At 47.5% G+C, this 27,897-nt stretch overlaps 1 protein-coding gene and 1 long non-coding RNA gene across 6 annotated transcripts; one reads left to right on the forward strand and one right to left on the reverse strand.

Annotated features, from left to right (window-relative positions):
• Positions 1-5,338: 5,338 nt before the first annotated feature.
• On the forward strand, positions 5,339-27,480 carry LOC119017178 (adhesion G protein-coupled receptor B1-like). 3 transcript variants are annotated; one of them, XM_037093675.1, is made up of 32 exons: positions 5,339-5,841; positions 8,628-9,530; positions 10,379-10,528; positions 10,627-10,725; positions 10,849-11,013; positions 11,362-11,526; positions 12,583-12,747; positions 12,843-13,007; positions 13,099-13,200; positions 13,296-13,402; positions 13,528-13,725; positions 13,826-13,894; positions 14,939-15,047; positions 15,453-15,596; positions 15,683-15,752; positions 15,899-16,001; positions 16,417-16,460; positions 18,330-18,456; positions 21,752-21,855; positions 21,963-22,065; positions 22,204-22,354; positions 22,447-22,516; positions 22,623-22,689; positions 22,780-22,865; positions 23,072-23,243; positions 23,367-23,462; positions 23,577-23,616; positions 23,808-24,430; positions 24,535-24,570; positions 24,682-24,786; positions 25,009-25,059; positions 25,297-27,480. In XM_037093675.1, exons 2-32 carry the CDS (start codon positions 8,831-8,833, stop codon positions 25,492-25,494), a joined length of 4,584 nt encoding a protein of 1,527 aa, XP_036949570.1. In that variant the 5' UTR covers positions 5,339-5,841; positions 8,628-8,830; the 3' UTR covers positions 25,495-27,480. The 3 variants fall into 3 exon arrangements, with proteins under 3 accessions (XP_036949570.1, XP_036949571.1, XP_036949572.1); XM_037093676.1 differs by having other exon boundaries at positions 10,852-11,013; XM_037093677.1 differs by lacking the exon at positions 25,009-25,059.
• On the reverse strand, positions 12,822-14,757 carry LOC119017179. 3 transcript variants are annotated; one of them, XR_005074358.1, is made up of 4 exons: positions 14,524-14,757; positions 13,798-13,852; positions 13,507-13,677; positions 12,822-12,984 (listed from the first exon to the last, which is right to left on the reverse strand). It is a non-coding gene; the product is annotated as an uncharacterized LOC119017179 (long non-coding RNA). The 3 variants fall into 3 exon arrangements; XR_005074356.1 differs by having other exon boundaries at positions 14,472-14,755; XR_005074357.1 differs by lacking the exon at positions 14,524-14,757 and adding an exon at positions 14,336-14,467.
• Positions 27,481-27,897: the final 417 nt, after the last annotated feature.

Below are 27,897 nucleotides of genomic sequence, written 5' to 3' on the forward strand. Positions count from 1 at the left end.
AAGAACAAATATCATAAAAGATGTTTTGGCAGCACATTAAATCCATACCAGGGAAAGGTTGGAGGACCACAGCATCGCTCACGCCTGCAAAACACCCACCAGGGAGTTCTGTTTTTGTCTTTTGTTTCATGCTCCATCTCTAATGGTTGCTAGGATATCTTGGCAAACAAAAAAGCACATGAAACACATTGCTCCTGCTCACACTGCATGATATAGACATAATGGAAAAAGACAGGAATAGTTATGCACCTTACAGAGCTTGAATTAAGCTAATCAAGGTTTCTTTGTTGGGAAAGAGGTCAGTATGCAGTGGCTTGGAATTGTACGACACAGGTTCATCATCATAATATCCAGCAGGCTGCTCTTAAGTACCTCATTATCTATTCATGTTTCTTGATTTGGGGGAACTTTCACTCACTTTCATTTATGAGCAATCCAATTTTTACAATATCATGAGTCACTTTAAAGTCTGTTGTCACTGCTACGCTGATGACACACAAATGTACCTGTCCTTTGTGCCGGATAACGGCCCCTGCCACCTTTCTAGCCTCAAAAAATAAATGAATAAATAAAAAGTAATGTATAAATAAAGTTGTCATTGTTGATAATAATAATAATTTGCTCTTCATTTGTTTCATAATAACATGCAGCTGTTCTGCACTTTTTCCAGGTGACTCAGATGCAGTTGCGACTTGATGAGCTGCTGCACCGACGGGACTGAGAGCTCTTTGACAGAGTGGAGCACGGCCTCGTTTATGGTTCGCGGGTGTTGGTCATGGTAATTGGACGAGCATCAACCTGGCCTTTATTTTCCGCCTTTTCTGTGTCTGCCCTACTTCTGGTCTCCGCCACTAAAAAGGAGGAGATCTTAGGTGGCAGAGGATTGAGGCCATCGACAAAAGAAAACATTTAATCCGTCTCAGCTATTAATGAAACAGGTGCGCAGCATGAAGCAGACAATCGGCTTCTTGTGCAGCACATCGAAATGGCTTGAAGTTATATGAGCCCCTTTTGACGACAAATGAGCACATATCTTTATTATCTAAGAGTGACTATCAAATGGAAAACTATGAGTACCCAATTATCACATGCTGGTGCCTGTCAGTCAAGACTGAGACTCTTAAAGCCTCTTTTTGCACTTGAAGTGCAGCAGGCTGAAGTGCTCTCTAACACGTACAGCCACCAGACTGTGCATCCAAAAAAAAAAACAAATGATGCACGGTCCCTGAAAGCAACACACACTCTGCATTCTGCAAGTAAACATGAATCAGCACATGTCGGTAACTTCTAGTGTTTTTAAAGACATGATTTTTTTTTTCTCTCTCCCTTCTCTTCATACATTATGCAGAACATGCTGCAACCTCATCCCTAGCGTAAGGATGATGGGAGTTCAGAAACAGCACCATCTAGGGTCCATATACCCGCACAGCAGCAGAACCATGGTCCATGGAGTCAACAGGCACATGTGAAATTATTTCGCTCGTTTTTGGTTTGACTCGGATGTGTTTTGAAGTAGAAACTGCCCGTACAACACGCTGTGCAGCTGAAATGATGGAGAAGAAAATGCTTTTCGTGTCCACTGTCATATCTCAAAGGAACAAACGCACCCTGGTGCAGCTTTTACACCAAAATGCAACATGTCCATGTGACTCTCGCCCACCTCACTGAGAATACTACATCCTGTGATTCAGCCACATGCGGGGATTTTGCCTCTCTTTGAACATAACACCAGTACTTTCATGTGGGACCATGAGAGCAACCATCATCCTGCCTCTAAAATACCTGTGCAGTGAGAGGGCTGTCCTGACCGCATGCTGAAGTGTGGAGTGTGGAGGCGACGAGGTGCAGAAGTGCAGTGGTGATTCCTCAAAACTTCTTCTCTTTTTTTTCCTTTGTCTCTCACGCTCACACTCACTAATATGGGCATTTTGTTTATGTAACTGTGCTGGCCACTGCCCACACCCGCCTCTTAAACGAGCTCTGGCAGCACAGGAGGCGTTCAGGGTTCAGATGAGCAGGTGCATTGTCTTGGCTGTCAAAAGATTGGAATTAGATTATTGCATTGCAGATTATTAGCAAGTCGTGTGTAGTTTTTAATTACTCCTACGTAAGCTGAGTAAACACGTGCCTGGCCACTAGATTCCCTTCGACTGTTTGACATCAAAGAATCTAAAACATCTGATCTCTGTTGCTTGTCTCGTTTATTTTTTTTTTCTCTGTACCAGACTGCCACTGTTTGTCCAGTTTCTTCTCATCACAGCTCATTATTTCTCCTGGTCCCTTTAGTCACGATGTCCCTGTGACGGATGACAAGGGAAGAAGGGAAGCTCTCAAACATCAGGTCAAACTTCCTCCTCGGCTTCTCATGCTGGGCCTCTAATAGCTCATTTGATTACAAAGTTAGACACACATTTGGTGCAACCACTGAGAGGTTCTGCCCTCAGACGGAGGAAGGAATAAAGAGTGAAATACATAAATTGGAGAATTTCCTCTCGGAGGATGCTAGTTTGGGAGTTGTATTCGAATAAACAGCCTCATTTTCCACCAGATATTACACATGATGTTGTTCTTTATCCCACAAACTTTCTGTGAAAGAGAAGCGAAGAGGAGTAAATGTGAAAAAATAAAAAGGTTTTCCCGCTGACAGATCCTGGGAAGATGCAAAAAGCATCCACTCAACTAACAGTGAGGCTATTAGAAGTATGTGAATAAGCTACAAAGGTCAGACGTGTGGGCTCGTACCGTGTTGTGACAGGTGGCTCCACGTATGCGTGACATGTGTGATGCACAGGAAGTCGTGTTTGTAGTGACACATTACTCTGAGCGTGAGAGTGAAGTCATACTGATGCTCTCTTTTGTTCCTGTGACGTCGGCGTCACGTGCCCGCGTGTTGTGTACCAACAACTCTGATGTGGCTGCAGCCGCTCTCATAACTGTCGAAATGTTATTAAGTGCCGGCCACTGGAGGGGTTTGAGGGCCCGCTCTCTGCACACTCATATGTCCACGCTCGGAGGCTGGAGGACACTTTTTTTTCTGCAGCAGTGTGATATTTAGTAAAAGGGAAGAGCTTTAAATGCATTTTTTCTTATCTTATAATTGGATTTAATGTCCAACCAAGGGTCCGTGACCTGTAGACATTCAATATAAAATCATATAAACAGAGAAAAAATGTGTTTATACGTTCAGAATATAAATGATGTCAAATAAAAGCATTAGCCTCACAGCTTATTCACGTAAATAAATCACAAATTGTTTTAAAAGAGCTTAAGTTAAAGGATAAGTTCATCCAAAAATGAAAACTCAGTCATAATCTAGTCCCCATCCACTTCTGTTGTCCATGGGTAATGCTGACACTCTGCTTTGATGTGAAGGTCCACTAATGTTTTGTCGCCCCCCCTTGTGGCCCAGTTGTTGAAAAAACGCATGCTAAAGTGCCGTCTTGGAAGCCAAAACGTGCTAAACTGCCCCCTTGGCTGGTTAAACCATGATTAAGCCAAACGTGCACTAAAGTGCCCTCTAAAGTGGAGAGAGCACACTGTATTTTTGCCCCTGCCCTTCTGTGCACTCCACTGGTGGGTAGACAATGACTGAATTTTCATTTTTGTGCGAACGTATTCTTTAATTCAACTGCCAAAGTCTCCAGTTGATGGCTTACAAGCAATTACCCCCCCACCCCCCCAAAAAAGATGTAAGTGTTTTTTTTCTTGGAAAGAATCATGTGCAATATCTTCTTAGAGTCAATTTCAGATGTCAGGACATAATTGTGGCAGCGATTGCGGTGATCTCAAATTTGATCCCTAAAATAAATTATGTTCATCCTGACCGCCTTGACCGCGAAATCTCCATCCTCTCGGTCATCTTGACCTCTCCGCTATAAAGGTCAGTGTAGCTCTCACCTCGCCCAAATTCATGTCGGCGACAATACATTGTTTTAAATGTGCCTGGCAATCAAATCAGAGGTGGAGGAAATGACTTTTCAGTGTTGCTCTGTTAAGTGCCCAGCAATTTCCTCGAGAAGATCAGCCAAAAATGAAAAATAAAAAAAATCCCATGGCACTACAAACGGGGCCCAGCATGACTCCTCACTCTGTTGTCTTGATGGGACACAAGTGAGGGAAGACACTGATCACCAGTTTGTTTCTGCTGCACACCTCCTGACTCACGCTGTTTGGGCAGCTCTTTTGTTTAATTCCCCCTCTCTGTACACTCTCCTCTCTCTTCTCATGCTCGGCTGCAGGAGGGAGTCGATCCAACGGCAGCAGCAGCAGCAGCGTTACAGCAACAGGCAGACGCCCACGGCAGGTTATCCCTTTCACACTTTTTCGAGAACAACCCAGAGCCTCCCACAGCCCCAGAGAGAGGAGGGAGGGAGGGAGGGAGGAAGCGGGGTGGGTGGGGCGCGGAGGGGTGACGCCTGTTCCTGTGTGCTGCGCGTGTGTGAGTGTGTGATTTGTGAGAGGAAGAGGGAGGCAGACAGACACACCGAGGGAGGGGAGGGAGTGTTTCCTCTCCTGCAGCACTGCTGCACAGTCTGCGCCTCACCTCCACTTTTTTTAATTGGCTGCCACCGGAACAGTGATGCCATTCTGTACAAAAAACACTCCACGTGACCTTTTTATTAAAGTTTGGTGACTTTTTATAATCAACCCCCCGCTAATAAGTCCCCCCCCCCCCCCCCCCCCAGTTTGATCCTGTGCGTCTTTTTTTTTTTTTTTTTTTCAAACGCATCACACTGGACAGAAAAGCACTGAAAATAAAACTTAAATAAATAAATGAATAAATAAATAAATAAATAAATAAATAAATAAATAACGTGTCTGAGCGGTGAACCCCGGCGGTGTTAACATCACCCCCAAGGCTGTTCATCTCTCTCTCTCTCTCTCTCTCTCTCTCTCTCTCTCTCTCTCTATGATTTTTCATTGTCGATTCCGCTGATCCTCCTTCCGGTACCTTTGGCTCTGCGTTCATATCTGCGTAGTTTGCCGAGCATAATCGTTTGTCTCTGTCTCCCCCTGCTCGGATCCCTCCCCTCTCTCTCTTCAGAGTCCTCCTCCCTCCTCCCTCCTCCGTGTGCGCTGACACAGTCACACTCTCACACTTCGCACACACACGCTCTCTCTCTCTCTCTCTCTCTCTCTCTCTCTCTCTCTCTCTCTCTCTCTCTCTCTCTCTCTCTCTCTCTCTCCCCCGCACGCTCCCCCTCCCTGTCTTGCTCTGCTGTCTCATTCACTTCAGTACGCCATCCACGCACTGACTCCAACTTGGAGCAGGAGAGGGGGGGGCGGGGTTGGATATATACCTCCAAGAGCAGGCCACAAGCTACACTGAGACTGGAAACCCACTTGCAGTGCAAAGACCGACAAGCAAGAAGACTCCGAAGCCGGGAGTAGAAGTACCAACATTTGAATCCTGGAGCCGAGAGAGAGAGCAGACAGAGCAGCGTGATTTTTCTTTGCTTTTGACTTGTTTTGCTTCCACGGACTGTCTCTGCTGGAGCTCCAACGCAACTAAAACCCTGATTCGCAACCTCCGCTATACGCCAGTTTTCTCTGGACGTAGCATCTAAACTAAAGTTGGTAGTAAACTCTTTGGAGTTTGGTTAGAGTCGCAATATTTTGTTTCTTTGCTTGCGCGAGTGGACTGCACTGAAATTTTGGGGAACGACCCGTTGTGAGAACCGGGTGTCGGGCTTCGGACCTGGCGCATCCTTTCGGCGGCTTCACACACACCGCGAAAGTTTTTGGCCGGACGACGTCTGAAGTCAGAGTCAGAGAGGCTCTGAAGAAGACGACGACGAAGAAGAAGCACACCCGGACGAGCTGCGAGGAAACGACTTCGAGGTGCGTAAAGAGTTGTTTGATACTTTGACAGGTGGAGGTGTGAGGAGTGGACGCCGGGGGTTTTGTCTCGTGTGTTTGACTGCTGCTGTTTGTTTCTGTCCGATCTGTCTCTGTCCGTGGTGCTGAAACTCTCTCTAACTCTCTCAGCCTCTCCACTCAAAGTTTGCATGCGCTTCAGCCTGTGTTGGAAACGCGTCTCTCTCCCGTGACGCATCTGTTTCCTCGCAGATCTGCCTCCAGCGTTGCGCTGTTGTGGCAGCAGAAAGTTAGATCGTGGCAACAGGTTGTTTCACAGATCTTTTTTAAAAAAAATTTCTGGTGGGCTCCTATCGCCACAAGAAGTTATTGTATTGCAGATCCATAAAGTTTTAACATCATCTGCGTCAGCTGTCAGACAGGGTGATTTTGCAACAGCTGCAGGGATTTAACCAGCTCCTTGAATCCAGACTGATTGTTTTCACCTTTTTTTCTTCGAGCAGCACATCACTCACCAGTTCATCTAAGAAACAGCTTCATAATGCAATCCTGAATCCAACCAAGCACACACACACACACACACACACTCTCTCTCAAAACTTAGTCCCATGATGCAGTCGGTTGCTGTCAGCACTCTGCAGACATTTGTTCAGTTTTGCTGCCCTCTGTTTTTCTGCTGTCACATGGATTTTCCAACAAAGCAAGCCAGCCGGTCCACTTATCCTTTTCTTGCACACGTGTGCACAAGCAGCCGCGCTGGGGCACGGCAAAAGAAATAAGGTGCGAGCAATTTGAAGGATGAAGGATGAGCTGTAATAGGCTGCTGTAATGGCTTTTCGCAAGTTTGCTGCTAAACAAGAAAGGAATGAGGTCGGGAAGATTGTGCTCAACCGGCTGTCTTTCTTTATATGTTGCATTCACACATAGATACACACACTTACAGCAAACATGTAGGGGGGAAAGGGTCATATCTTGAATCAGAGAGGCTTGATTGTCACAGTTTCAGTCTGTCTGAAAGAGTTTGTCTCCACATATCTTGTCACAGCTGTCTTCTTTAGGCAGTCCTGCACGTTACTTAAATATCATCATCATCATCTTAAACATCACATCAAACTCTGCGTGTTTCTTATCGCTTTAATCGAGTCTTGTTTCTTCCTGCTCATACACCTGAGTCTGTGATGAGACAGGCTGTTTGCAGAGCTGTGCACTCCAGCATGAAGGCAGAGACAGACAACGTGTGCCTGGTGGTGATTTTGCAACTCTTGATTGTTTTTCGCCCAGATCTTGCAAAAAAAAAAGAAAAAAATGAATAAGCTCCACTGTTTTGCAAAAATGTTGTTGACGACAGCGAGAGAGGAACAGAAAGGTCAGGGAGGGAGGGAGGGAGAGAGGGAGAGAGGGAGGGGGTGAGTGGAGAAAGAGTTCTCCTACGACAGCTGGACCTCTTTCTTTTCACTGTGTGCCTCATCAGATGCCCATTCATGGAGCTTCCGGTTGGCGGGAGGCGGGGGACGGGGACGGGGGATGGGGGGGGGGGCTGTTCTTTGCCGTGTTGCTCACACAGAGAGGCAGGGCTGGAGGGAGGTAGAGATATGAAAAGAGATGTGAGGAATGTAATTATGAGTTCCCCGCCTGAAGAGTGCAGGTGCTTCTCAAAGTGAGTGCCGCTATGGGCGTCAATTTTGTTGCATTGTTCTCCGTACTGCCCTTTCTTTGTGATTAACCCCAGTTACGTATAGAACATACAGACGTTTGCTGCCGAGCATGCTCCCTTCTGACAGAAAAAAAAAGTACACATTGACATTAGAAGTGGACGATTTCCCTCATCTTTTCTACCAACGAAAGCCAGTGACAAGGGACGTGAGTGGGAAGACATGAGAAGGCAGGAGAATAACCCTCGGTGTGTGTGAAGGATGTTGCTGAGCAACAGTGTTTCCTCCTGTCATCTGTGCTGCAAGGACTGGCTCCAATTATGTCAGCCGGTCCAGTTGTGTGCAGAGACAATGATACCCTCGATCCAGGCAGGGTTAATATCTCAGTGGCAGGGAGCAGAGTTTCTGCAAGTGAAGTCTGCATGAAGTTACTCATCTTGCAAGCAGCTGAAGTAGACGTTACTTCATTTGAATGCATGTTGCTCCTCTGCAGAGTAGCATGAAGATCATAATTAATGATGCACCCTCTTAACCATGCATGCATTTGCATTGATATGCAAGAGTGACTGTCATTTCTTCACTCTAGCTGCATATTTTGTTTCATTTTATGCTCTGGCATGTAATGGAGGAAGCATTTGTTGCCACAGCATGGTATGCAATCACACTTATCCATGGACACACCATTTTTCCAGTTTACCGCTCAAAAGGAGGAGTGCTTTTCACAAATAACGGATCTAATAAGCGTCTGTGGTTGCCAGTGGCAATGATTCTACAGACGTCAGACTGACGCACACGATTCACGGTTCAGTTCAGTGTGTGGGAGGAAAGAGCAAGCGCTTGGAGATACCAGCCTGCTGTGAAGGACTGTAATTGCAGTGCGAGAGCAATTATGTCCTGAAGAATTGGGCATTTTAGATCAGCGAATCTGCCCCAAAACACTATGATACTGATCAGACGCGAATGCCTGATGCATAAATATCAGTTCGACAATGGGTCCCATTAAAATGCATCTCATGAATATTGTGAAAAAAAATGCATTTCATCAGGGAGAAAGCTTTTATCCTGCATACTCATAACTGATGATTTGTTCTGATTATTCAGATGTTGAAGCATACTGACAGATTTTTTTCCTCTTATTCGTTCCCTGTTTCTGCGCAGCTCCCTCGCTGATACGGACATGATAAAGTGTCTGATGCACTAAAACCTGCAAATCCAACAATACTTCAGAGAGGTGTCATCGAGAAGTCAAAAGTTCTGACCAGAAGTGCAGTAACTTGCAACAAAGAAGTCAAAGAAACAGCCTGGTCAAACCAGCTATCACAGAAACAAGAATAAGACCATCCTCTATCCAAGCCGGCCCAATGATGTGGTCAGCTCTCACCGGCCCCTGTGTGGCCCTCGTGCTGCTCTTCTTCGGTTTGACTTCCTGCACTCCCTCCGGCCCGGCCTCCGCCACCTGTGCCACCCTGGAACAGAGTCGCTTCTTTGGAGTGTTCACCTCTACGACCACCCTGCCCTCCACACCGTGCTCCTGGACCCTGCAGAACCCCGATCCTCGCCGCTACACCGTCTACATGAAGATCACCAAGCCAACCGACTCCTGCGTCCCCCGCCAGATCAGGACCTTCCAGTTTGACTCCTTCATCGAGACCTCCCGCACCTATCTGGGCATGGAGAGCTTCGACGAGGTGGTCCGACTGTGCGACGCATCAACCACTGTCACCTACCTGGAGTCCAGCAAGCAGTTCCTGCAGATCCGCAAGGTGGCGCCAAGAAATGGTCTGGAGATCATGGAGGAGCAGGACGTCAGTGAGTTCAAGGCTGAGTTCTTGGTCGTGGGGAAGAGGAACCCGAGTATGCCCGCCTGCCAGATGCTGTGCCAGTGGCTGGAGAAGTGCCTGTCCAGTAGCACCCATGACTATCCCTGTGGCATCATGAACACACCCTGCCAGTGCTGGGAGGCCCCAAAGAGGAAGCCAGGAAGCTGCTACAGGGGCGGTGTCTACGTCGAGAAATGCCTTCCTGTGCCCAGAGACAACGGACGCGATGCTGAAATCATCAGTAAGTTTGTAATGTGACAAGAAAGTCGGAAAAACTGTTACCTCAAGTTACGTATATGTCCTGCCTGAAAGCACGATGTTGTCCATGTTTGTTGTGTTGTTTTGCAATATCGACCGGGCAAGACTGAAGGGGGTCAGGTTCTCTAGGACACCTGCAGCTCTTCAGCCTTGCAATCACTCAGTGTTTGTGTCTTAGGAGCCGCTGAGGGTAATGATCCATGTCTGTAGAGCAGGCAGAGGATGTGCACTCCGCTGCCACAAAGTAATGAAAAGTCAATCAGAGGTTGCCGGCACTGCCAGAACCACACACACATCACCTGCTTTCCCTTTCGTCTCAGGCAGGCATGTTCGGCTTAATGCTTGGCAACGGGTCTGGGTTTTAGGGAAGGGAGATAGAGGGCATGTTTGTTGTGTTCGTCTGGGAGGGGGATAGAAAATGAGCACAAAGACCTCGCAGTCAGCCGGCAGCGGAAATCGAAGCGCTGCGCTTGTGGTCGTCATGGCAACGCGCCTGTCGGCCTCAAACACACGGCTTTCACACCAAGTGGTTAAAGTAAACCATCGCCATTTAAAAAATGGCTCACCCATCAGCGTGAGTGCTCGGTTCTGCTCACAAAGACTCGTCCTTGCTCATTCTTTGCACATAAAACAAACATTACTCACATCCGGTTCTTATATATGAAGTGTGTGCAGGGAGAACTGTAGCTATAAAGCATTGGGTCTGCATTGACGCATGCTTTTGTACACTTCTTTTGTATTTAGTTCTAACTGGAGTGCTAAAACTTCCAGCTTGCAACATCAATTTCAGACCTTGCTCTAAACCTCTCCTCTACTCATCTCCTCCTGCAGAAGGCTGGGCTGGATGGGGCCGCTGGTCAGTATGCAGCCAGGAGTGCGGTGGCGGAGTCCAGGTGCGTAGCCGAGGCTGCCAGCCCGAGGATGGCGTGTGCGAGGGAACAGTCGAAGAGGGGCGCGCCTGCAACCCTCAGGCCTGCATTGGTAAGCCCACTTGTCATTTAGTAATTTAGCTGGGAGCACTCAGCTGCAGGTGGCTCCATTTTCAATGCTATAATCGTGCAATTTTCAAATCTTCTCAGGCAAAGAGCGCAACAGGAGCCAGGGTCTGCGAGCCATCGTCGGTTTGAAGAGAGACAACGCTGATAATACTAACCTAGGAGCTGTTGCAACCCAAACAGGTGAGATAGGAAGGTCTGGAAAGTATCTGCATCCAGTCGCAGAACTTTAAGTTGGTCTGTCGGAACTTTTTCCACTCGTTGAGCTCCTGGTGTGCTGACCATCTGTCTCGTGTTTCTGCACAGTAGATGTTAAATCAGATGAGTGGTCTTCCTGGAGCTCCTGCTCAGTCACCTGTGGAGAGGGCTGGCAGAGCCGTACCCGCGTCTGCGCCACTTCCTCCTTCACCACCCAGTGCACCGGCCCCCTGCGTGAGAACCGGCCCTGCAACAACACCGTGGTCTGCCCTGGTGAGTGCCTTGCTCCCTCTCTCTCATGTGAGCGCGACAGGTGGCGGCAAGGGAAAAAAAGAGTGTGATCTAGAAAAAGTGTGGGAGCGGAGGCTTTTTGAAGTGCAGACAGGAGGTAACAGCTATTATCCCTTAATGATTTCCCTTTGTACCACAGCAGCCACAAAAGAGAAAGTAGATCAAGAGCAGAAGTTAGAGGCAGTTTGTAGCTTTCACTCCCTGAGACTTGTGGAAAAGAGGCTGCAGTTCAGTATCAACTAAATCCGGGTTGTCTCGAGATTTAGGCCACCTAGTGGAGAGTCTGTGTACTAATTGTTCACTTTCCCCCTTTGTGTTGCCCATGTGTAGTGGATGGCGCTTGGGATGAGTGGACCCCCTGGAGCCTGTGCTCATCCACTTGCGGTCGGGGTTATCGTGACCGTACCCGCACCTGCAAGCTGCCCAAGAATGGAGGAGAGCCTTGCCGCGGCCCCACAAGACAAACCAAGTTCTGCAACATCGCCGTCTGCCCAGGTGAGAAATAATGCCTTCAATCCAGAATTACCGTGAAAAGATCCAAGCGCTTATTTGTTCTTTTACTTCACATACTTTCCCCTCCAGTTAACTGATTCATACACGAGAAGCTAATTAAACCACGTATCGCCATCAGGACCATCGCAGACAGCAACTGCAGCGGCAGGTTGTCATTACATCTGACGCATCCACAGAATAAAAGCCTGTGTAGGGATTAGTCAGTGGCTGTATAATAACTGCCGGTGACTCAGACTGCACTCATGGTCACTCAATATATCAGAAGTTCTTCCCTACTCTGCCACCTACTCGTGTGCAGGAGGGTTTTCACTCAGTTTGAAGTCACAGATACAGTTTGTACAGTTAGTGTGTGTTCTCTTTTTTTTCCCCGCACCAGGTTTGGCGTTTAGCATTGAAATCGCAGCGATTTTCTCGTGTTCCCTTGTTGCAAATGCGCGTCGCCATCAGCAGATGTCTCGACGGGCCTCAGCTGAATTTGCTGTCAGTGTCTGAAACAGAAGCTGTTAGGTGTGGTCATTATGGAGAGATGATTACACATTTCATTTGAGATTAAAAGGCACACAAAATTGAGTCATCTTAACAGCCCACTTAACATGATGGATTTTTCTTATTTTGGCCAGTCTGGCTTTTTTAGCACTTCTTCACAATTCTATTAAACAATCTTACACGGCGACATTTAATTGCAGTAATTATGGATTTTGTTTCTTTTTTAAGTTTTTAATCATTTCCAGGCTAAGGTGCTTTCCTGAGGCCAACCATTTTTCCTTCTCATTTATGTCTCTATCATTAAAAATGCCCTTTTATGGGTTTTTTAGAACAGCATTGCTTACCACTTGGACAAAACAGATGAGTCTCTCAGATCACATAATTCACCTTTTCTGTTATCAAATGGTCAAGTACAGAGTCAAGTATACACAAGAGGCACAAACGGTTGAAGGAAAAGATAACGAAGTATTTCATGTGAGTGTGCCCTGCTTCTTGAGGTGCCTGCGCTCCCTGTAACTCTCTCCTGATATCTGCTCCTCTGCCTCCCTCCAGTGGACGGATCCTGGAATGAGTGGTCTGCCTGGAGTGCGTGCTCCGCCTCTTGCTCCAACGGCACCATGCAGAGAACACGGGAGTGCAACGGTCCATCCTACGGCGGCTCTGAGTGCCATGGCGGCTGGCAAGAGACAGTCAACTGCTTCCTGAAAGATTGTCCCGGTAAAAAATAGAAACTGCGTACCCGTGAAATGATATCATATTTACTAACTTAATCAAGTCCAGAGTTCATGGTGTGCAATGTTCTGTGTCTTTAGTTGATGGACGTTGGCACGCATGGAGCGCTTGGGGCAGCTGCAGCAAGACTTGCGGTGGAGGCATCCAGCAGAGGCAGAGAGTGTGTGAAGGGCCTTTCTTTGGTGGAGAGCCATGCCCCGGTGATAAGGGAGAGCAGAAGCGCTGCAATGAGAAGAGATGCCCTGGTTAGTGACTCTTTAATGGATAAAGGTTGCATCACAACAACTCAATTTAATAAGGAGGGAGGGCACTCATAATTCTACTCCAACTTCACAGAGCCCCATGAGATCTGCCCTGAGGAGAACACTGGAGATGTTGTCTGGAAGAAAACCCCTGCTGGAGACATGGCCGCCATCGCCTGCCCCGCCGATGCCTCAGGTACAGTGACAGCGAGGACAGAGACGTGCTTCGTTTTCCTTCGACATTAAACCTTTTCATGCTAACGACCGGTCTCCACCGCCTCTCATTAACAGGTCTGATTCTGCGCCGGTGCACCCTGGACGCCGTAGGCCTCGCATCCTGGGAGAGCCCCACTCACATCAAGTGTGTCTCAGAGAACTATGAGAACATTCGGAAGCTGGTGAGCCCTGAACCCTTAATTAAAACCCTCATCTGTTGTGTCCTCATATTGCTAATTTCCCTGCGGTGGAGTCAAACCGGAGAATGTCAGAGATTGAGATTAACCTCTCGACTCTTCCTCTGCAGTCGAGGGACTACGTTTCCAAAGCGCAGATGGGGCAGAGCGTGGACGGGGTCGCCGAGGTGATTTCGCGGCTGAGATTCTCCTCTGATGAAGGGGCCAAGTACAGCGGCGATCTCTTGGCCGTCATGGAAATCCTGAAGAACACCACTGAGCTGTACAAGGGAACCAGCAACCAGAAATTGAGCAACGCTGACACAGAGGTAAGAAAACACAAGTACATATTCAAAAATAAAAGCTGACCAAAAATAGAGCTGGATTTTGTATCTACTCACACCTCTGCCTTCATTTGATGATCCACAGAACTACGTCCAGACCATCAGCAACTTACTAAAGGAGGAACATCGTGACAAATGGGAAGAGGCACAGCTGGTAAGTGATAAGAGGGTGTGTGTGTGTGTGAGAGAAGAAAATAGGTCCTTTATGCTAACGCTCTTGAGATGGGATGAGTGTGTGCAGGACAGGTTCGGGGAGAGCTGCCAGGGTGTGTATGAGGGGTTAGTGTGAAAAATGTGGAAATTAGCACTGATTAGCACTGGCCTTTTAGTCACACCAACGATATAAGAGTGTGTCACCGAGGGCTAAATTGACTCAAAATCCTTAAATTGAATGTCTAGACATCAATTATTCATCTTGCTCTCCCTCATTTCATTAGATTTGTTTACAAGGATAAGGACTTTGGCAAGTTTGGCCACTTGTTGATGCACTTTTTTTGAACGAGTTCTGGCACGCGTAGGAAAGTTAGCCAAACGGAAAAAGCCCCTCCACTAGCGGGGACCAAACAACATGTTTGAAAACTCGACTGTCACTTACCAAGGCCACTGCGACGAGAGAAAGCGAACACGTCAAGGTGACAGCGAGGGAGAGATAGAGATAGAGAGAGCGAGAGAGAGGAGAATCACTCTACGCCCACTTTGCAATCTGTGAGCCTCCATGCCATCCTACGTACCCGATAGCAGTTGTAAGAGGACACAGACAGCACATCGCATACAAGCACACACCTTGCGCCCACATCACTGCAGTTCTGCGTCAGAGACACGCAAGTAGTCAGGCAGCCCTCCCTTCCACTGAGCGGGAGGACGAGGAGAAAAAAAAAAAAAGAGAAAAAGAAGAAAAAAAAACTCAGAGTATGAATCAACAGCCTGCCCATTTATGGCCTCAAGGAAGTTCTGGGGTTGCATAGCAGCAAGAAAGTGTAATTTTTTTCCTCTCCTCTGGTGAGCGCTCTGGAAGAATGAGCACAAGCCGGACTGACATGTGGGTAGGAAGTCTAGATATGGGCATGTCATAGCAGCCTCCCCTAAGTGCTCACTTACACTCATTGTGTTGCCTTGATTGCATGTCCTTTTTCCATCACATTCCCTCCGTCTGACCCTTCCTCCTTTTCCTCTTCCTCCTCTTTTGTCTTTAATCCAGATGGGTGCTAACATCAAGGAGTTCCTCCGCCTTGTTGAGGACTTTGTGAGCATGCTCGGGATGAAAATGAGCGGCTTCCAGGACATTTACGAAGTCACCGAGAATTTAGGTGAGCCCTAATTCCCCCCCACCCCCACCAGCTGCCAGGATGATTTGTCCTTTCCCCAGCACAGAGAGTGCATCAATCTCAATCTCAGTCCATATAAGAGGCAGCAGAATGCATCACTTTGACAGACTGTCCTGCTTTACCATACCACATGTGCAGCCTCCAAGTGTATTTGGCACACACCACGTATGATCAATTTGTCACGGACTGTAAGAATAACTGTAATTTTCGCACACACTGAATCACTCTCACTGTGACCTGCGTGAGCGCTTCGGCTCAGCGAGAGTGACATTCTCACAGGACAGAGTGGATATCACAAGTCCGGCTAACACACACACACACACACAACACCAAAATGTCCTCGGCGTTCGTGTGGAAGTTAAAAAAAAAACTCTCTCTCCCTCTCAGTGCTGAGCATCCACAAGCGCCCGACGACTACAAGCTCCAACTTCACCTTCCCCGTGAAGGGCTGGAGGGGCATGCTGGACTGGGTCAGGAACTCTGAGGAGAAGATCTCAGTGTCCCGGGACGCTCTGTCCATTGAGCAGGCTGGTAAGAGCAAATAAACACCATGTTCCAGACCGAACAACGTGCAGCCTTGTGAATGTGAGTCTAAGCAGGCGTTTTGTTCTTTCCAGATGGAAACGATGCCATTGTGACTGGAATCGTCCTCTACAAAAACCTTGCATCTATTCTGTCCTTCCACAGGTAATGCAATTTCTCTGCCTGGCCCTCTGTGCAATGCATAATTCCGCCACAAGATGGCCCCCCTCACCGAAAGATCCACCGCTTCTTTACTCTGATTGTCTCTTACATGTTTTTATTGACTGTGTCAATTTTCTCTTTCCCCGCAGTAACACCACCCTCATCAACTCCAAGGTGGTGACCGTGATCGTCAAGCCCACCCCAAATTTCCTCTCGACCCCCGTTGAGATCGAGTTCCCCCACCTCCACAATGTAAGTCCCTGGCAGTTACCCAATCTAATGGAGCCTTGCGAAAAAGAAAAAAAAAAATCAACCCCCCTCTGGGTGTTTGCTCATCGCAGTGCACGGAGCCTGACATTTTGGTAACATTTGCTGTGACACTGTGACTTTTACTTCAACTCCTGTCGGTTGAAAACCCGGCAAAGATCACAGCCGCGCCGAGCGGCCGGTCGGCGCTGATGAGAGATCAGTAATTAGTCTCTGCAGCTGATAAGAAGCCGTTTTTAGTCTCGTGTGTGTTTTACGGAGGAGGTTGGAGAGAAATGTGGGCATGTGCCTCGAGAGCAAGCTGTTGCATCTCACACGTTTATCCCCGGCCCACACGTTTCCCTTTTTTTTCCCGTAGAGATTCCTCACAGTCACTGATCCATCTGCCTCTCTCTTGCAGGACACCCTCAATGAGACATGCCTCTCGTGGGACGAGAGCGAAACGTAAGTGTTGACCACAGTTGTTTTTCTCCTCTGACGTGCGTCTAACCATCACTGGCATCCACTCTCCATCCTTGTTGTTGTTGTTTATCTCCTCGCTTCGGTCCTTCCAGTCACGCATCTGTCACTGAACACTCAGACACTCCAGACCTGCGCTCACCAGCGACGGAGCAATAATGTCTCCTGGCCCCGCAGCAGCGGGCCTCACTCAGCCGTCTGACATAGTTTCTGCACTGAGAATTAGGAAATGACAACCTCAGTGATTCTCACTGGTTCGAGCTGAGTGACACTTCTCTTCGATCGAACAGTCCAGTGTACTTCACTTCAGTGAAGCACGTCCTGAGGAGGGGAGGGACACACGGGCAGCACTTCAAACCTCATTAAATGCACCAGTGGATGAATTCATTGTATGTCAGCTCTCCATCTCGGTCACGTTCATAAGTCAGTCGAGGTTAATGGCTATAAGGCACATGGGAGTTTGTTTTTTTTAGTTTTTTAAAGATGCTTAGATGCATTTGAGTGACTTATGAAAGCCGGGGCCACTCTGCCCTCCTGAACAATACACAGGGTGGACCATTTGCATTTAGATAGAATTGTACACTTGTGGAGGGACAGATAAGCGGTAAAAACGCACCAGCATCCGTACGCCGCAACAGGGAGGGAATGTAATTAGCTGTTGTGCTTTGGAAAAGGGAGGCCGATGTGCCTCGAGTCAAATTAGATTCATTTCTGACAGCGGATGTGATTAATGGGAGGACGCAGACAGTGGAAACGGCAGACGAGGATGCTCTGGCTGATGTTTGGGGTCAGACGGAGAGCTGCGTGTGTCTGATCACAGGAAGCGATCCATTAGGATGAAGATACGAGCGCTCTGCAACAAAAAAACTCGAGGGGCCGCACATGCTTTATCTGTCTCACTTCTCATCACATCCAAACCCATCTGCATGAAGCAAATGTTGACTTTGCCCGCGACACTGTGTGCGCACCAGGCTGGACCTGCTGGCTATGATGCTCCTCTGTATCCACCAGTCAGTCACACAGAGCCTGAGGCCGCCTCAGCCTCTTCCTCTTCCTCTTCCTCTTCCTCTTCCTCTTCCTCTGTGCTCTCTGGCTTCTGCTGCCGATGCTGCTCACACACACAAACATCTTGTAGAGTCAGTGGAGTGCATCTCATTTGAAAGATAGGCTCAATGAAGCACTCATCATTGATTTTACTCCCCGTAATGTAATTTATCCTTTTTTTGTGGGATCAGACTTGGCACAAAAAGATTTTTGAACGTACACTTCACTAGTTTGTTTCAGCTTGCATCCATACAAACAGATAATCAGTCAGAGTGTTTCAGAGGAATCGTTGGGATTGTTTTCACACTCCGCTCTTTCTTTTGTCAAAAGAGGGAACACGCTGTCCTTTGTCTCCTTTGTGCACATTTGGCAAGCGCTGCCAATAATCTCATGTCTGCTGAGGAGAAGATGTGATACAGATTATGCCTGTAATGACATTCATGAAGGCTTATCATCATCAGTCAGGTGGCCATTAATCACTTCAATTTAAAAGCCATCTTTCCTAATGTGCACTTTAGGTTGAATAAAATGATATTTATTAACTCACACTGGATAGCAGACTAATGTTTGAGTATTCAAATGTTATGTAAAAACGTAAGAACAAAAAATGAAAAAAAAAAAAAAAACAATGCGCATTTCCCTCTTCAAACGCACTCCTGATTGGCTTATCATGAGCTGAACTCCTAAAGATTTTTTTTTTTTTTTTTTTTTCTCACGAGGGGAAAAATGTCATTAAGAGACATTCACGGGAGAGATTGGTCTGGTCTCTCCTCTCCTAACCCGTTCCCTCTCCTCTCCTTCCTTGTGCAGTTCCTCTCTGCTCGGGTCTTGGTCTGCTCGGAGCTGCAGAGCGGTCCCCGTTCATTCATTCAGAACCAAATGCGTGTGTGACAGCCTCTCCACCTTCGCCATTTTAGCGCACGTCAACTCCGACACGGTAAGTCTTCTGTCTCCTCGCAGTGTTTCCTCATGTTTGTTTGTTTTTTTTAAAGTCGTGCATTCATCTTAAGCGTTTGGTGCGTGAAGTGAATGCGGTGCAGTGTGGACGGATGGTTACTTGTTGTTTTCTAGCGGTGTTTTTTTTTTTTTTTTTTTTTTTCTTGCTGTAGCGCTGCCCGCCAGCAGCTCTTTGTCTCCGTACAGGTGATCGGAGGATTGCAGCTTAGATATTTTTTTTTAATTTTCTTCCTCTTCCTCTTCTTCTTAATTGAGGAGGAAATAAGCGAGCAACATGTTGATGTGCAGGAATTACATCGAGGTTTTTGTTTGTTTGTTTGTTTTTATGAAAGCATTATCGATGCGTATTGGCGCGTCGAGCTTGCCAACGCGCAACCAGCTGCATAATTGACTGAATAAATATTAGGGCAGTGAATGGGAAATCGCTTATGCAATTAAAAGATATTGATCCCGCGTTATATTCATTATAATTCATGACTCTGAATGACTTTTGTTTTTCTATTTTTTTTTAATGATGATAGTGTAACCTGGCTTTTGCCTTGTTGCTTGTATCATCAGTAAACGCACTTGGCTGCGTTGCTTATCCAAATCTGTCATTTGTGCATCGCTGTGTTTTAATGCGCAAAGACAATGTGTAATTTCCCCTCTGTGGACCGTGTTGCCTGGGAAGCTGCTCGCTCTCCTGTTGCCGTGGCAACGGCTTCTGCAGTGCAAACTCGGCCTGTGTGATTTTTTGATAACTGAGATGCTGAGGAGAAAAAAACACACACAGCACAGCAGCCCCCCTCCTCCTCCTCTTCCTCCTCCTCCTCCTCCTCTCTCTTGTGAAGAGCCCCCCCGCCCAAGACAGAGGAAATGGCCTGTCCATCTCTGCTGCTGCTGCTGCTGCTGCACACAAAGAACAATCAACAGATGTCTGCTCAGCCTGTGCAATTAAAGGTGCATAAGTTGTTGCAGAACAGCCCATGACACTGGACTGCAGTGTTTTGGGGGGTTTTTTTTGTTTTGTTTTGTTTTTTTCCTGCTTATTTTTCGCCCCTCAACCTGTTGTTTACATCCCAGATTTGATTTGTCTGAGCAGCAGCGCCTCCCGTATTTGTTGTAGCCCGCACACCCCCTTCCGACAGTAAAAGAAAGGGAAAAAGGGGAAAAAAAGGGCAGCTGCGGCAATCATTCCGTCTGCCAATATCTCTGAATTCTCGATTACATCCACCCTCCTCCTCCTCCTCCTCCTCCCCCTCCTCCTCCTCGTCTTTTTCCTCTTCGGCCACAGCAGCGAGAGTCTGTAAATGCCAGAGAGGCGGACCAATGAGAGACAGACGTCTGGTCATGCATTGATGGTCTCTCTCCCCCCCACCCCCCTCCTCTCCTCACCATCTCCATCCATCCTTTGATGTGTCCCGTGGACATTTTCAATAACGTCTTCCTGCGAGAGCCGTGTGAGGAACACCAGCGAGAGGCAGAGAGAGAGAGAGAGAGAGGAGATGTGGAAAAACAGCCAGATGCTGCAGTGTGTTAGCTCTCATTCGATGTGGTCTGATTTTTTAAAAATTTTTTCAGGAGGCCTGCTGCACCATGTGTGTTGGAGGCATGTTGGTCCAGCGGGAGCAGGGCACATAGTCAGGACAGCAGATGCCCTTGACCACTGGGGAGATTAATTCAGAAAGAAAAACTGTTTTAGTTAAACATTCTTTTCTCTGCACATTTACCTTTCAAAGTGAAGAACATGCATTTGGTCAAGGGCAGGCAGAAGACATGCCTCGTATTTAGGTCAAACCGGCTGTCTGGATTTCACTCAGAGGGCCCATGGTGCAAGCGTCAACCCAGATATAGCGATTGGGAAGAGAGGGAACAGAACATACTGTATCGCCCTTGTTATTTTTCCCTTTCCCCAGACTCTGTAAAAAAGACTGAAGCAAAAAGACGGCTCACCGCTCTGCTATCTGCCATCTGTTTTGGGGGCTGTAATGTAGCTGGATAGATCTGGAAACAGATTTGCCACACTAAATTAGTCTTTGGCTGCCGTAAGCCGGACTTCAACAGCTGTGCTTTGATATATAAAAAACCCCTATGTGTAGCACATTTTCAGAAGGAGGGGAACAATCCTCCAAGGCTTCAGGATTGTACTTTAAATTCAGAGGCACTATCAACAATGGTATTAGAAGCTTCACATACGCTCGCAATGTAAGGATTTATGGCCATCGTAAATCAAATGAAGGCCAAAGTGGTGTCCATTCCCTTCTCCTCTATCGGAGCTAATTTGATACCTGCAGATTTATTATATTTCAGGACATTTTCTCACTCACCTTCGGGAGCCACTTAGCCCTTTCTCGGCTTCTTTCGCCTTCAACACATTATCAAAAAATATAATCACACCATTTGTCAATGAGAGCTCCTCCATCCTCTCCGGCTCACATGCTTTGTGGTGATGACAACCTGATCAGAGGTGTTAGATTAACTCGAAACCTCGGTGTAGGTGTGAGACAGACACAGATTACAGACGGTGTGTTAGCCGGCCGGCGGGGTGCTCTGTGAAGCCTCGAGGAGCTGAGATTTGTGCGTGCGGCAGTGACCCGTCGGCGCTCCGGGTGAACGAGCAGCGGGCGGACGATCCTTCGTCTGTTCCCTCCGCCAGAGGTTTGGTGCCAGGGCTGTTTGAAACATGGGACGGTCACCGCCGCCGGCAGCAGCAGGCGCTAAGCTGCTGTCAGAGATCAGAAGGGCAGGTGGTGGCAGATTAATGCACAGGTGATAATGGCCCACCTGTTCGCTCCTGCGGGGACGGGCGAGAGGAGCTGCCGGTTGGCACAAAAACCGCGAGAAGATGCTAAAACACTGAGAAGGGGAGTGATTAGAAGGTTGCTGTAGCAGCTCAAACCACCCTGAACTGCCCCTGGGAATTGAACAACCCATCCCCCCCCCCACCCCCCCCTTCTCGCTTAGTTGAGAGAGAGATATATGTGCAGCATCCTCCTCGCCTCATTTGCTGACTCTGAAGCTCAATGGAGGAACGCAGTGACCCTGACCATTTGTTTAGTTTGCCGCTCCATCTTTCTGACATGTTCACCTTGGGGTCACCTTGCCTCAGCCGTGGCCTGATTGTGCCATTCAACCGTTCGCCTACAGGGAGCTGTCTGCTATTCCAGATAGCGCGCACCCAGCGGCTTCGCTAGTGCGTGCATGTGTGTGTTTGTGCTGGTTTACCCTCTGAATCAATGTGTGTGTGTGGGTGTGTTTGTAATCAGGCATGTTTTGGTCTTGTCTCCCCTCTGCAGGACATGGACAAGACACTGCTCCCGTCCGTGACTCTCATCGTTGGCTGTGGGGTCTCCTCTCTCACCCTGCTGCTCCTCATCATCATCTACGTCTCCGTGTGGAAGTGAGTAACCCTACCAGCAACGTTGCACGTTCCGGTTTCTCTCTCTCTCTCTCCTCTTCCTGCTCATCCCCTTTAACTCAATCGTCTGTCTTCACAAAAATCTCCAGGTACATCCGCTCCGAGCGCTCCGTGATCCTCATCAACTTCTGCCTCTCCATCATATGCTCCAATGCCCTCATTCTGGTCGGACAGACTCAGGCTCGCAACAAGGTAAAGCACTCCCCCAGCCAAATCCCGACCTCTCTCTCTCAAACCTCTCCGAAAACTCGCTGCTTTGGGGATTGTGGAAGCGGCGGTGCCACTGACACAGATTTCTCATCTTTCCCCTTCCTTTCTGGGCTCCCACAGGTGGTGTGCACTCTCGTAGCCGCTCTCCTGCACTTCTTCTTCCTCTCCTCTTTCTGCTGGGTGCTGACAGAAGCTTGGCAGTCCTACATGGCTGTCACTGGTCGTCTGCGCAACCGCATCATCCGCAAGCGCTTCTTATGCCTGGGCTGGGGTAAGAGGAACTGTCTTTATGCCCTCCTCTCCTTTTTTTCACCTGTTTCTCTGAAGCTTTTTCTAAATTTTGCACGTATCCTATCTTTTCAGGCCTTCCCGCACTGGTTGTGGCCGTGGCTGTGGGTTTCACAAAGGCTAAGGGATATGGCACTGTCACCTAGTAAGTTTAGGCTCAGCCCTAATGCTTTTCTTTTCTGTGCTTTTATTCTGGAAAAGCTCTTAATTTTAGCTGAAACATTAACATTCTTCCTCCTGCTCTTTTCTAGCTGCTGGCTGTCTCTTGAGGGCGGACTCCTCTACTCCTTTGTCGGTCCTGCTGCAGCTGTTGTTTTGGTACGTATTCTGACTTTGACGTCCCAATCCATCCCAGTACGTAGTCTGTTTGGAAAGGCATTAACCACTTTTTTTCCACTTTCCAAACAGGTGAACATGGTCATTGGTATTCTGGTCTTCAACAAGCTGGTGTCCAAGGACGGTATCACCGATGTGAAGCTGAAGGAGAGAGCCGGGTAGGTCTTATTGATCTTCTTCCGCACACCGGAGTATTGCGCTTAACGCCCTCATCAGCGCTGTTACAGGTGTATTGATGATGTGCTTTGATATCAAGCTGCACAATCAAACAGCAGGAGCAGAGAAACAGACTTCCAACTGCAGCCTGCGTGAGCATGTTGAGTCTCATCTTCGTTTTTTTTCCCTCCCCTCCCCCAACCTTCAGAGCATCGCTGTGGAGCTCTTGCGTGGTTCTGCCCCTCCTGGCCCTCACCTGGATGTCCGCCGTCCTGGCCATCACCGACCGCCGCTCCGCCCTCTTCCAGATCCTCTTCGCCGTCTTCGACTCTCTGGAGGGTTTCATCATCGTCATGGTGCACTGCATCCTGCGTAGAGAGGTGAGGAAAAGAAATTCTAAGGGAAATGGGAATTGCGGGGCGACTTGTTTTCTTAGATTTTACATGTTACATCAGCGGTGGTTTAAATGCATTTGCCTGAATCCTTTCACCTTGACCAATCAGGTCCAGGAGGCTGTAAAGTGCAGAGTGGTCGACCGCAAGGACGACGGCAACGGAGACTCTGGCAGTTCCCACCACAATGGCCACTCCCAGCATATGGTAAATTTCTTGGCTTATTGCCTTTTTAATGTCTTGAGTGCCTCTTGCATTTTAGCCCTAAATGAATATGTGCATATATTAAGCACTGATAGAACATTTTTATTCTTTTATCAGCAGTCGGATAGCGAAAAGGATGGAGATTCAAGCAGACAAGGTGAGCCCCTTTCACGTCAACTTTTTTTTCCTTCCTGGTCTTAACCATTTTTCCATTTGCATTTCAGTTTCCTCGAGCCTTGCACTTAAAACATGCGGCCATACATAAAAAGATATTCGGTGAACAAAATTTTCAGATGCGGTTATGTATTGGGTTTTTTTTAACCATCTCCTGCCATTTCTCATTTAAAGGAATGAAGAGCTCCTCTGAAGAGAAGATGCCCCCCCCTCAGCTTCCTCTTCCCATGGGCTCCGGCTTCCACACCCTGCCATCCAACCCCAGCAAGAGCCACATGCAGGCGGTCCCCGAGTACTCCAGCCACACCCTCACCCTGAAGAGAGAGAAGAGCCGCCTGGCCGGAGGGGTCGACCCCTCCTGCGGGAAACCCGTGTACGTCTGCGAAGGGGAGCTCTTCCAGCAGCTAGATGCCGATCTCGCCCGTGCTCACGCCGAGGGAAGCATGTCCGACGGCAGCGGTTACGTCCTCATGCCCAACACCACCTCCACCCTGAGGACCAAGCCCAAAGATGACATGACGAAATACAACATCAGCGTGGAGCAGCTCCCCCAGGCCAGGCTGATGCACCTCAGCGGGCCCTTCGCCGAGCCCCAGGCTGCCTTCGGAATGAAGTCGATCCCCCCAGACCAGGTCAGCGTGTCGTATTCGGAGAGGGACTCGCCCATCCAGAACATCCACAACATGTCGAGCGAGTCTCACATCACCCACAGCAGCCTGGAGAACACCTTCGAATCCATGAACTCCATGATGTCCAAGAGTGAGACCATCTCTACACTGTCAATGAGCTCCTTGGAGGTAAGAGAAGAAGTACAAGTAGTGTGCTCCCTTGCGGAATAGTTGTGCATCCTTCTGTAAATCTGTATCTGAAACTAAACCTTCATCTATCTTTTTCTTTGCAGAGACAGAAATCCCGCTATGCTGAGTTGGACTTTGAGGTGAATATTGTTTGGATGCTGCTGAAAACAATATAAATTCAGTGCAGTGGATATCAAATGTACTATTGTAAGCATACGTTTTGAAAGAAAGTATTGTTTTTTCCTCTCTAGAAAATCATGCACACAAAGAAACGCCACCAGAACATGTTCCAGGACCTCAACAGGAAGCTCCATCATGCTGAGAAAGACAGAGAGTCGCCCGCCTCCGACAGCAAGGTAACGCATAATGATGTTACACTCATCATCCATTTCCATAGACATTAATGTTCAGGAAATGCGGAACAAAACAGATAAAGGTTTAAACCTGCAAGCAGACCAGAGGCGGTTCTGATGTGAACATATGTCAAAATGACCCTTTAAAACAACCAGTGACTGTGTATTGAACTATGGTTGAGGTCATTTGAATTAAGGATGTATTCTCTTCCTTCCTTCTTACAGTCTGTGAGATGGAGTGTGTCTTCAGGAGGAAGTGACAAAACGAACCACAGTGTGAGTGTTTATATACAACCTCACAGTCTCAAATTTTACTGCCTATACGAGACACACCATCAGATAGTACACTTCACGCCTCACTGAGGAATAATGTCCCCAAATGACAATATGACTTTCATTGTTAGAAAAATCACCTCTGATGTAATGAAGCCCATTTCATTTTGATTAAAAGAATTGCTCAGGGCCGATGAGTGACACCAGTTCTAAAGCGGCTCCTCTTTCTAACCTCAACAGGACAAACAGCAGGGTACCATGGAGAGGCCATGGGAGGGAGTCCGGGGGATCCCACAGTCACCCCCCGCGTGGGTCCGCAAAGACCTGGAGCCCCTAGCTGCCTCGCCCCTGGAGCTGCACTCTGTGGAGTGGGAGAAGGCCGGCACCACCATCCCTCTGGTGGGACAGGACATCATCGACCTGCAGACAGAGGTCTGAGGGGGAGGAGGGGGGCTCGCGAAGCCACCTGATTTCACCTTGTTCGCCTTTTTTGGTTTGGGAACGGTATCCTGTATGGATAGATTAGAGGAAACCAAGAAAGTAAGAAAGTTGGTCCCAGAATCAATGTCTTCAAACCCTCAGCCAGAGCAAGAAGGAAGGGAGAGAAGGAGATGTAGAGGTGGTGGTGGTGATGGGATGTTTTAATGTAGCTTCTCTGTGTGGACTTTAAAAGCATCTCGTGTCAGAGTGCTCTGAAGGTCAAGGGTGTTAGTGCAGCAAGCGGCGGGTTCCATGGACCAGGACTGGCTGTGGTTCCATTAACGCTTCACTGGGAGTTTCCTGAACCCCCTCGAGCCTGGGTTCAGAGGATGCAGTCGACTGTGCTTCTTTATTTCCTTCACTTAACTTTGGAGAAAGAATAAAATAATATAACGCGGTGCGTCCTCCCTGCTTCTTGGGAGGAACAACCGGAACTCTTGGCTGCTCCTCTTTCAGCCAAAGTTACCTTCCAAACTAGGACGAGGCGAGAGAGCAGAAGGGACCAGTTTCATGCTTGGAGTCCAACACTTTGACAGATGGGCGCACACAATTTTTTATCGTGCCGTGGGTTATTTTATTTTTTTTTCTGTGTTTGTTTTGCGCTGCTTCTCACTTGGAACTGCTCAAAAGCCTAAAATGAGACTCTGTGCTGAGAACTTAGGCTTAATCACGCTGACAGTGCTTCTTACTCTTGTTATCACCATGGTTATGATTATGATTATTATTATTCCGATGATTATTGTCAGTGTTATCGTCATTATTGAGTTAACAGCCGATATTTTAATTTTTTTCGTCCCTCTAACGAGTGTCAGGCACAAGTTTTATCACTTTAAAACTGTGAACTAGAACAGTAGGCTCCAGAAGAAAAAAAAATGATTCAATGCATCAGTAATGTGTTGTGAGCCCATACGGACTGCATCGGGACAAACACACTGAGTGGTGATGGAGGTGCAGGTTAGCTACATTGTTTCCTGGTTTCTCCAGCATTCTGCTTCGATACCAAAACACCAGCACCGGGACGAACACAGACTCTCACACAGGAAAGAGCAGTGCACTCTGGGGAAAAAAAAAAACAACGCTGGATGGTTAGTGAGGAGGTGGAGGAATGTTTGGTTTTTTCCACCCCCCTCTCTCTCAGCTGGCACAAGATGCAGGCTCTTCCATGTCGTACATGAGGATCCGAGGGGTCAGCGCGAGACCTTTCATCATCGCCCTTTTGTTTCTCAGCCTTGCAGGACTCTTGGAGCAAGCAGAGGCTCCTGGCGGCTTCCAGTTCAGCGTCAGGTCCTCGAGACTTCAACACATTTGTGTTTTCAGCCATCAGTGTGAAATAGTGCAATATGATGGGCGCTTGATGCTCAAGCAAGACTGATAATATGATTTAGGCAGAATTTTTTCTTACCAATGTTTCAAAAACTTTTATACCATCTTCCTCATATAGATGCTTTATGAGAATATTGTATGACAAATCTGTATTAGTAATTCAAGGAATTTATTCACTAGAGATCTGTTAGCACATGACTCCATATTTGGAGCTCTCTGTGACAGGTAGATTATTGTACTTCTATAAAGCAAACATTATATAGAATGAATGATAGCCTATGAATATCTAAAAACTGTGCTTCAGGATATTTGTTTTTACTCTCCGCTGTGTAGCGGTGGGTAATTGAACCTCATGTCTTCTGTAAAGGTGTGTTTTTGATAACCTTGTCAGTAACTCAGTATTATGTACTACCAGCCAATTCCCCTTGTCCCTTCCAATTCCTCTGTCCCCACCTCAGCCCGATTCATACCTCGAGTTACATGTACTGAACACCCATTTGTATTTTCTTGTCTCGACTTTGTTTTTTATGTTCTGTTTTACCTCCTGTAAATGTACAGTTTTCACAGCACAAAATGAATGTGACTTATTTCTAATAAAAAAACACATCTATATTACATGAAGGAGTGCGTCCTCACTTTGAATCTCGTGTCCTCTGAAGTCTCTGCAGTCGTCTAATTCAGAATGGCTGAACAGGCAAAATATCCCCCCGCAGAGTCGTACTGGCATGAAGTCTGACGGCAATTTAAAACAAATCTGCACCTAAAAATAAAAGTTCAAACGTTTATAAAAAAAAAAAAAAAAAAGACACACAGTCATGAAAATACTGCAATAGAACAAGGAGACGTGGGGTTTTTGAACTTGTGCATTAAAGCCTCTGGCACACACCTCGCTCTCTAAATATAGATGTGATTTGCAGGTACAAAAAAACACCTCTTAAGATGATAAAGGCGTAATTCTCCTCTGTTCTATTTTCACGCTTTTCAGGAAGGCAAGTGAAGAAGTGTATGAAGTTGAGAAATGAGCAGACAAACAAACTT

Source organism: Acanthopagrus latus, chromosome 3 (assembly GCF_904848185.1).
Source record: "Acanthopagrus latus isolate v.2019 chromosome 3, fAcaLat1.1, whole genome shotgun sequence".
Taxonomy (NCBI): Eukaryota; Metazoa; Chordata; class Actinopteri; order Spariformes; family Sparidae; genus Acanthopagrus; species Acanthopagrus latus.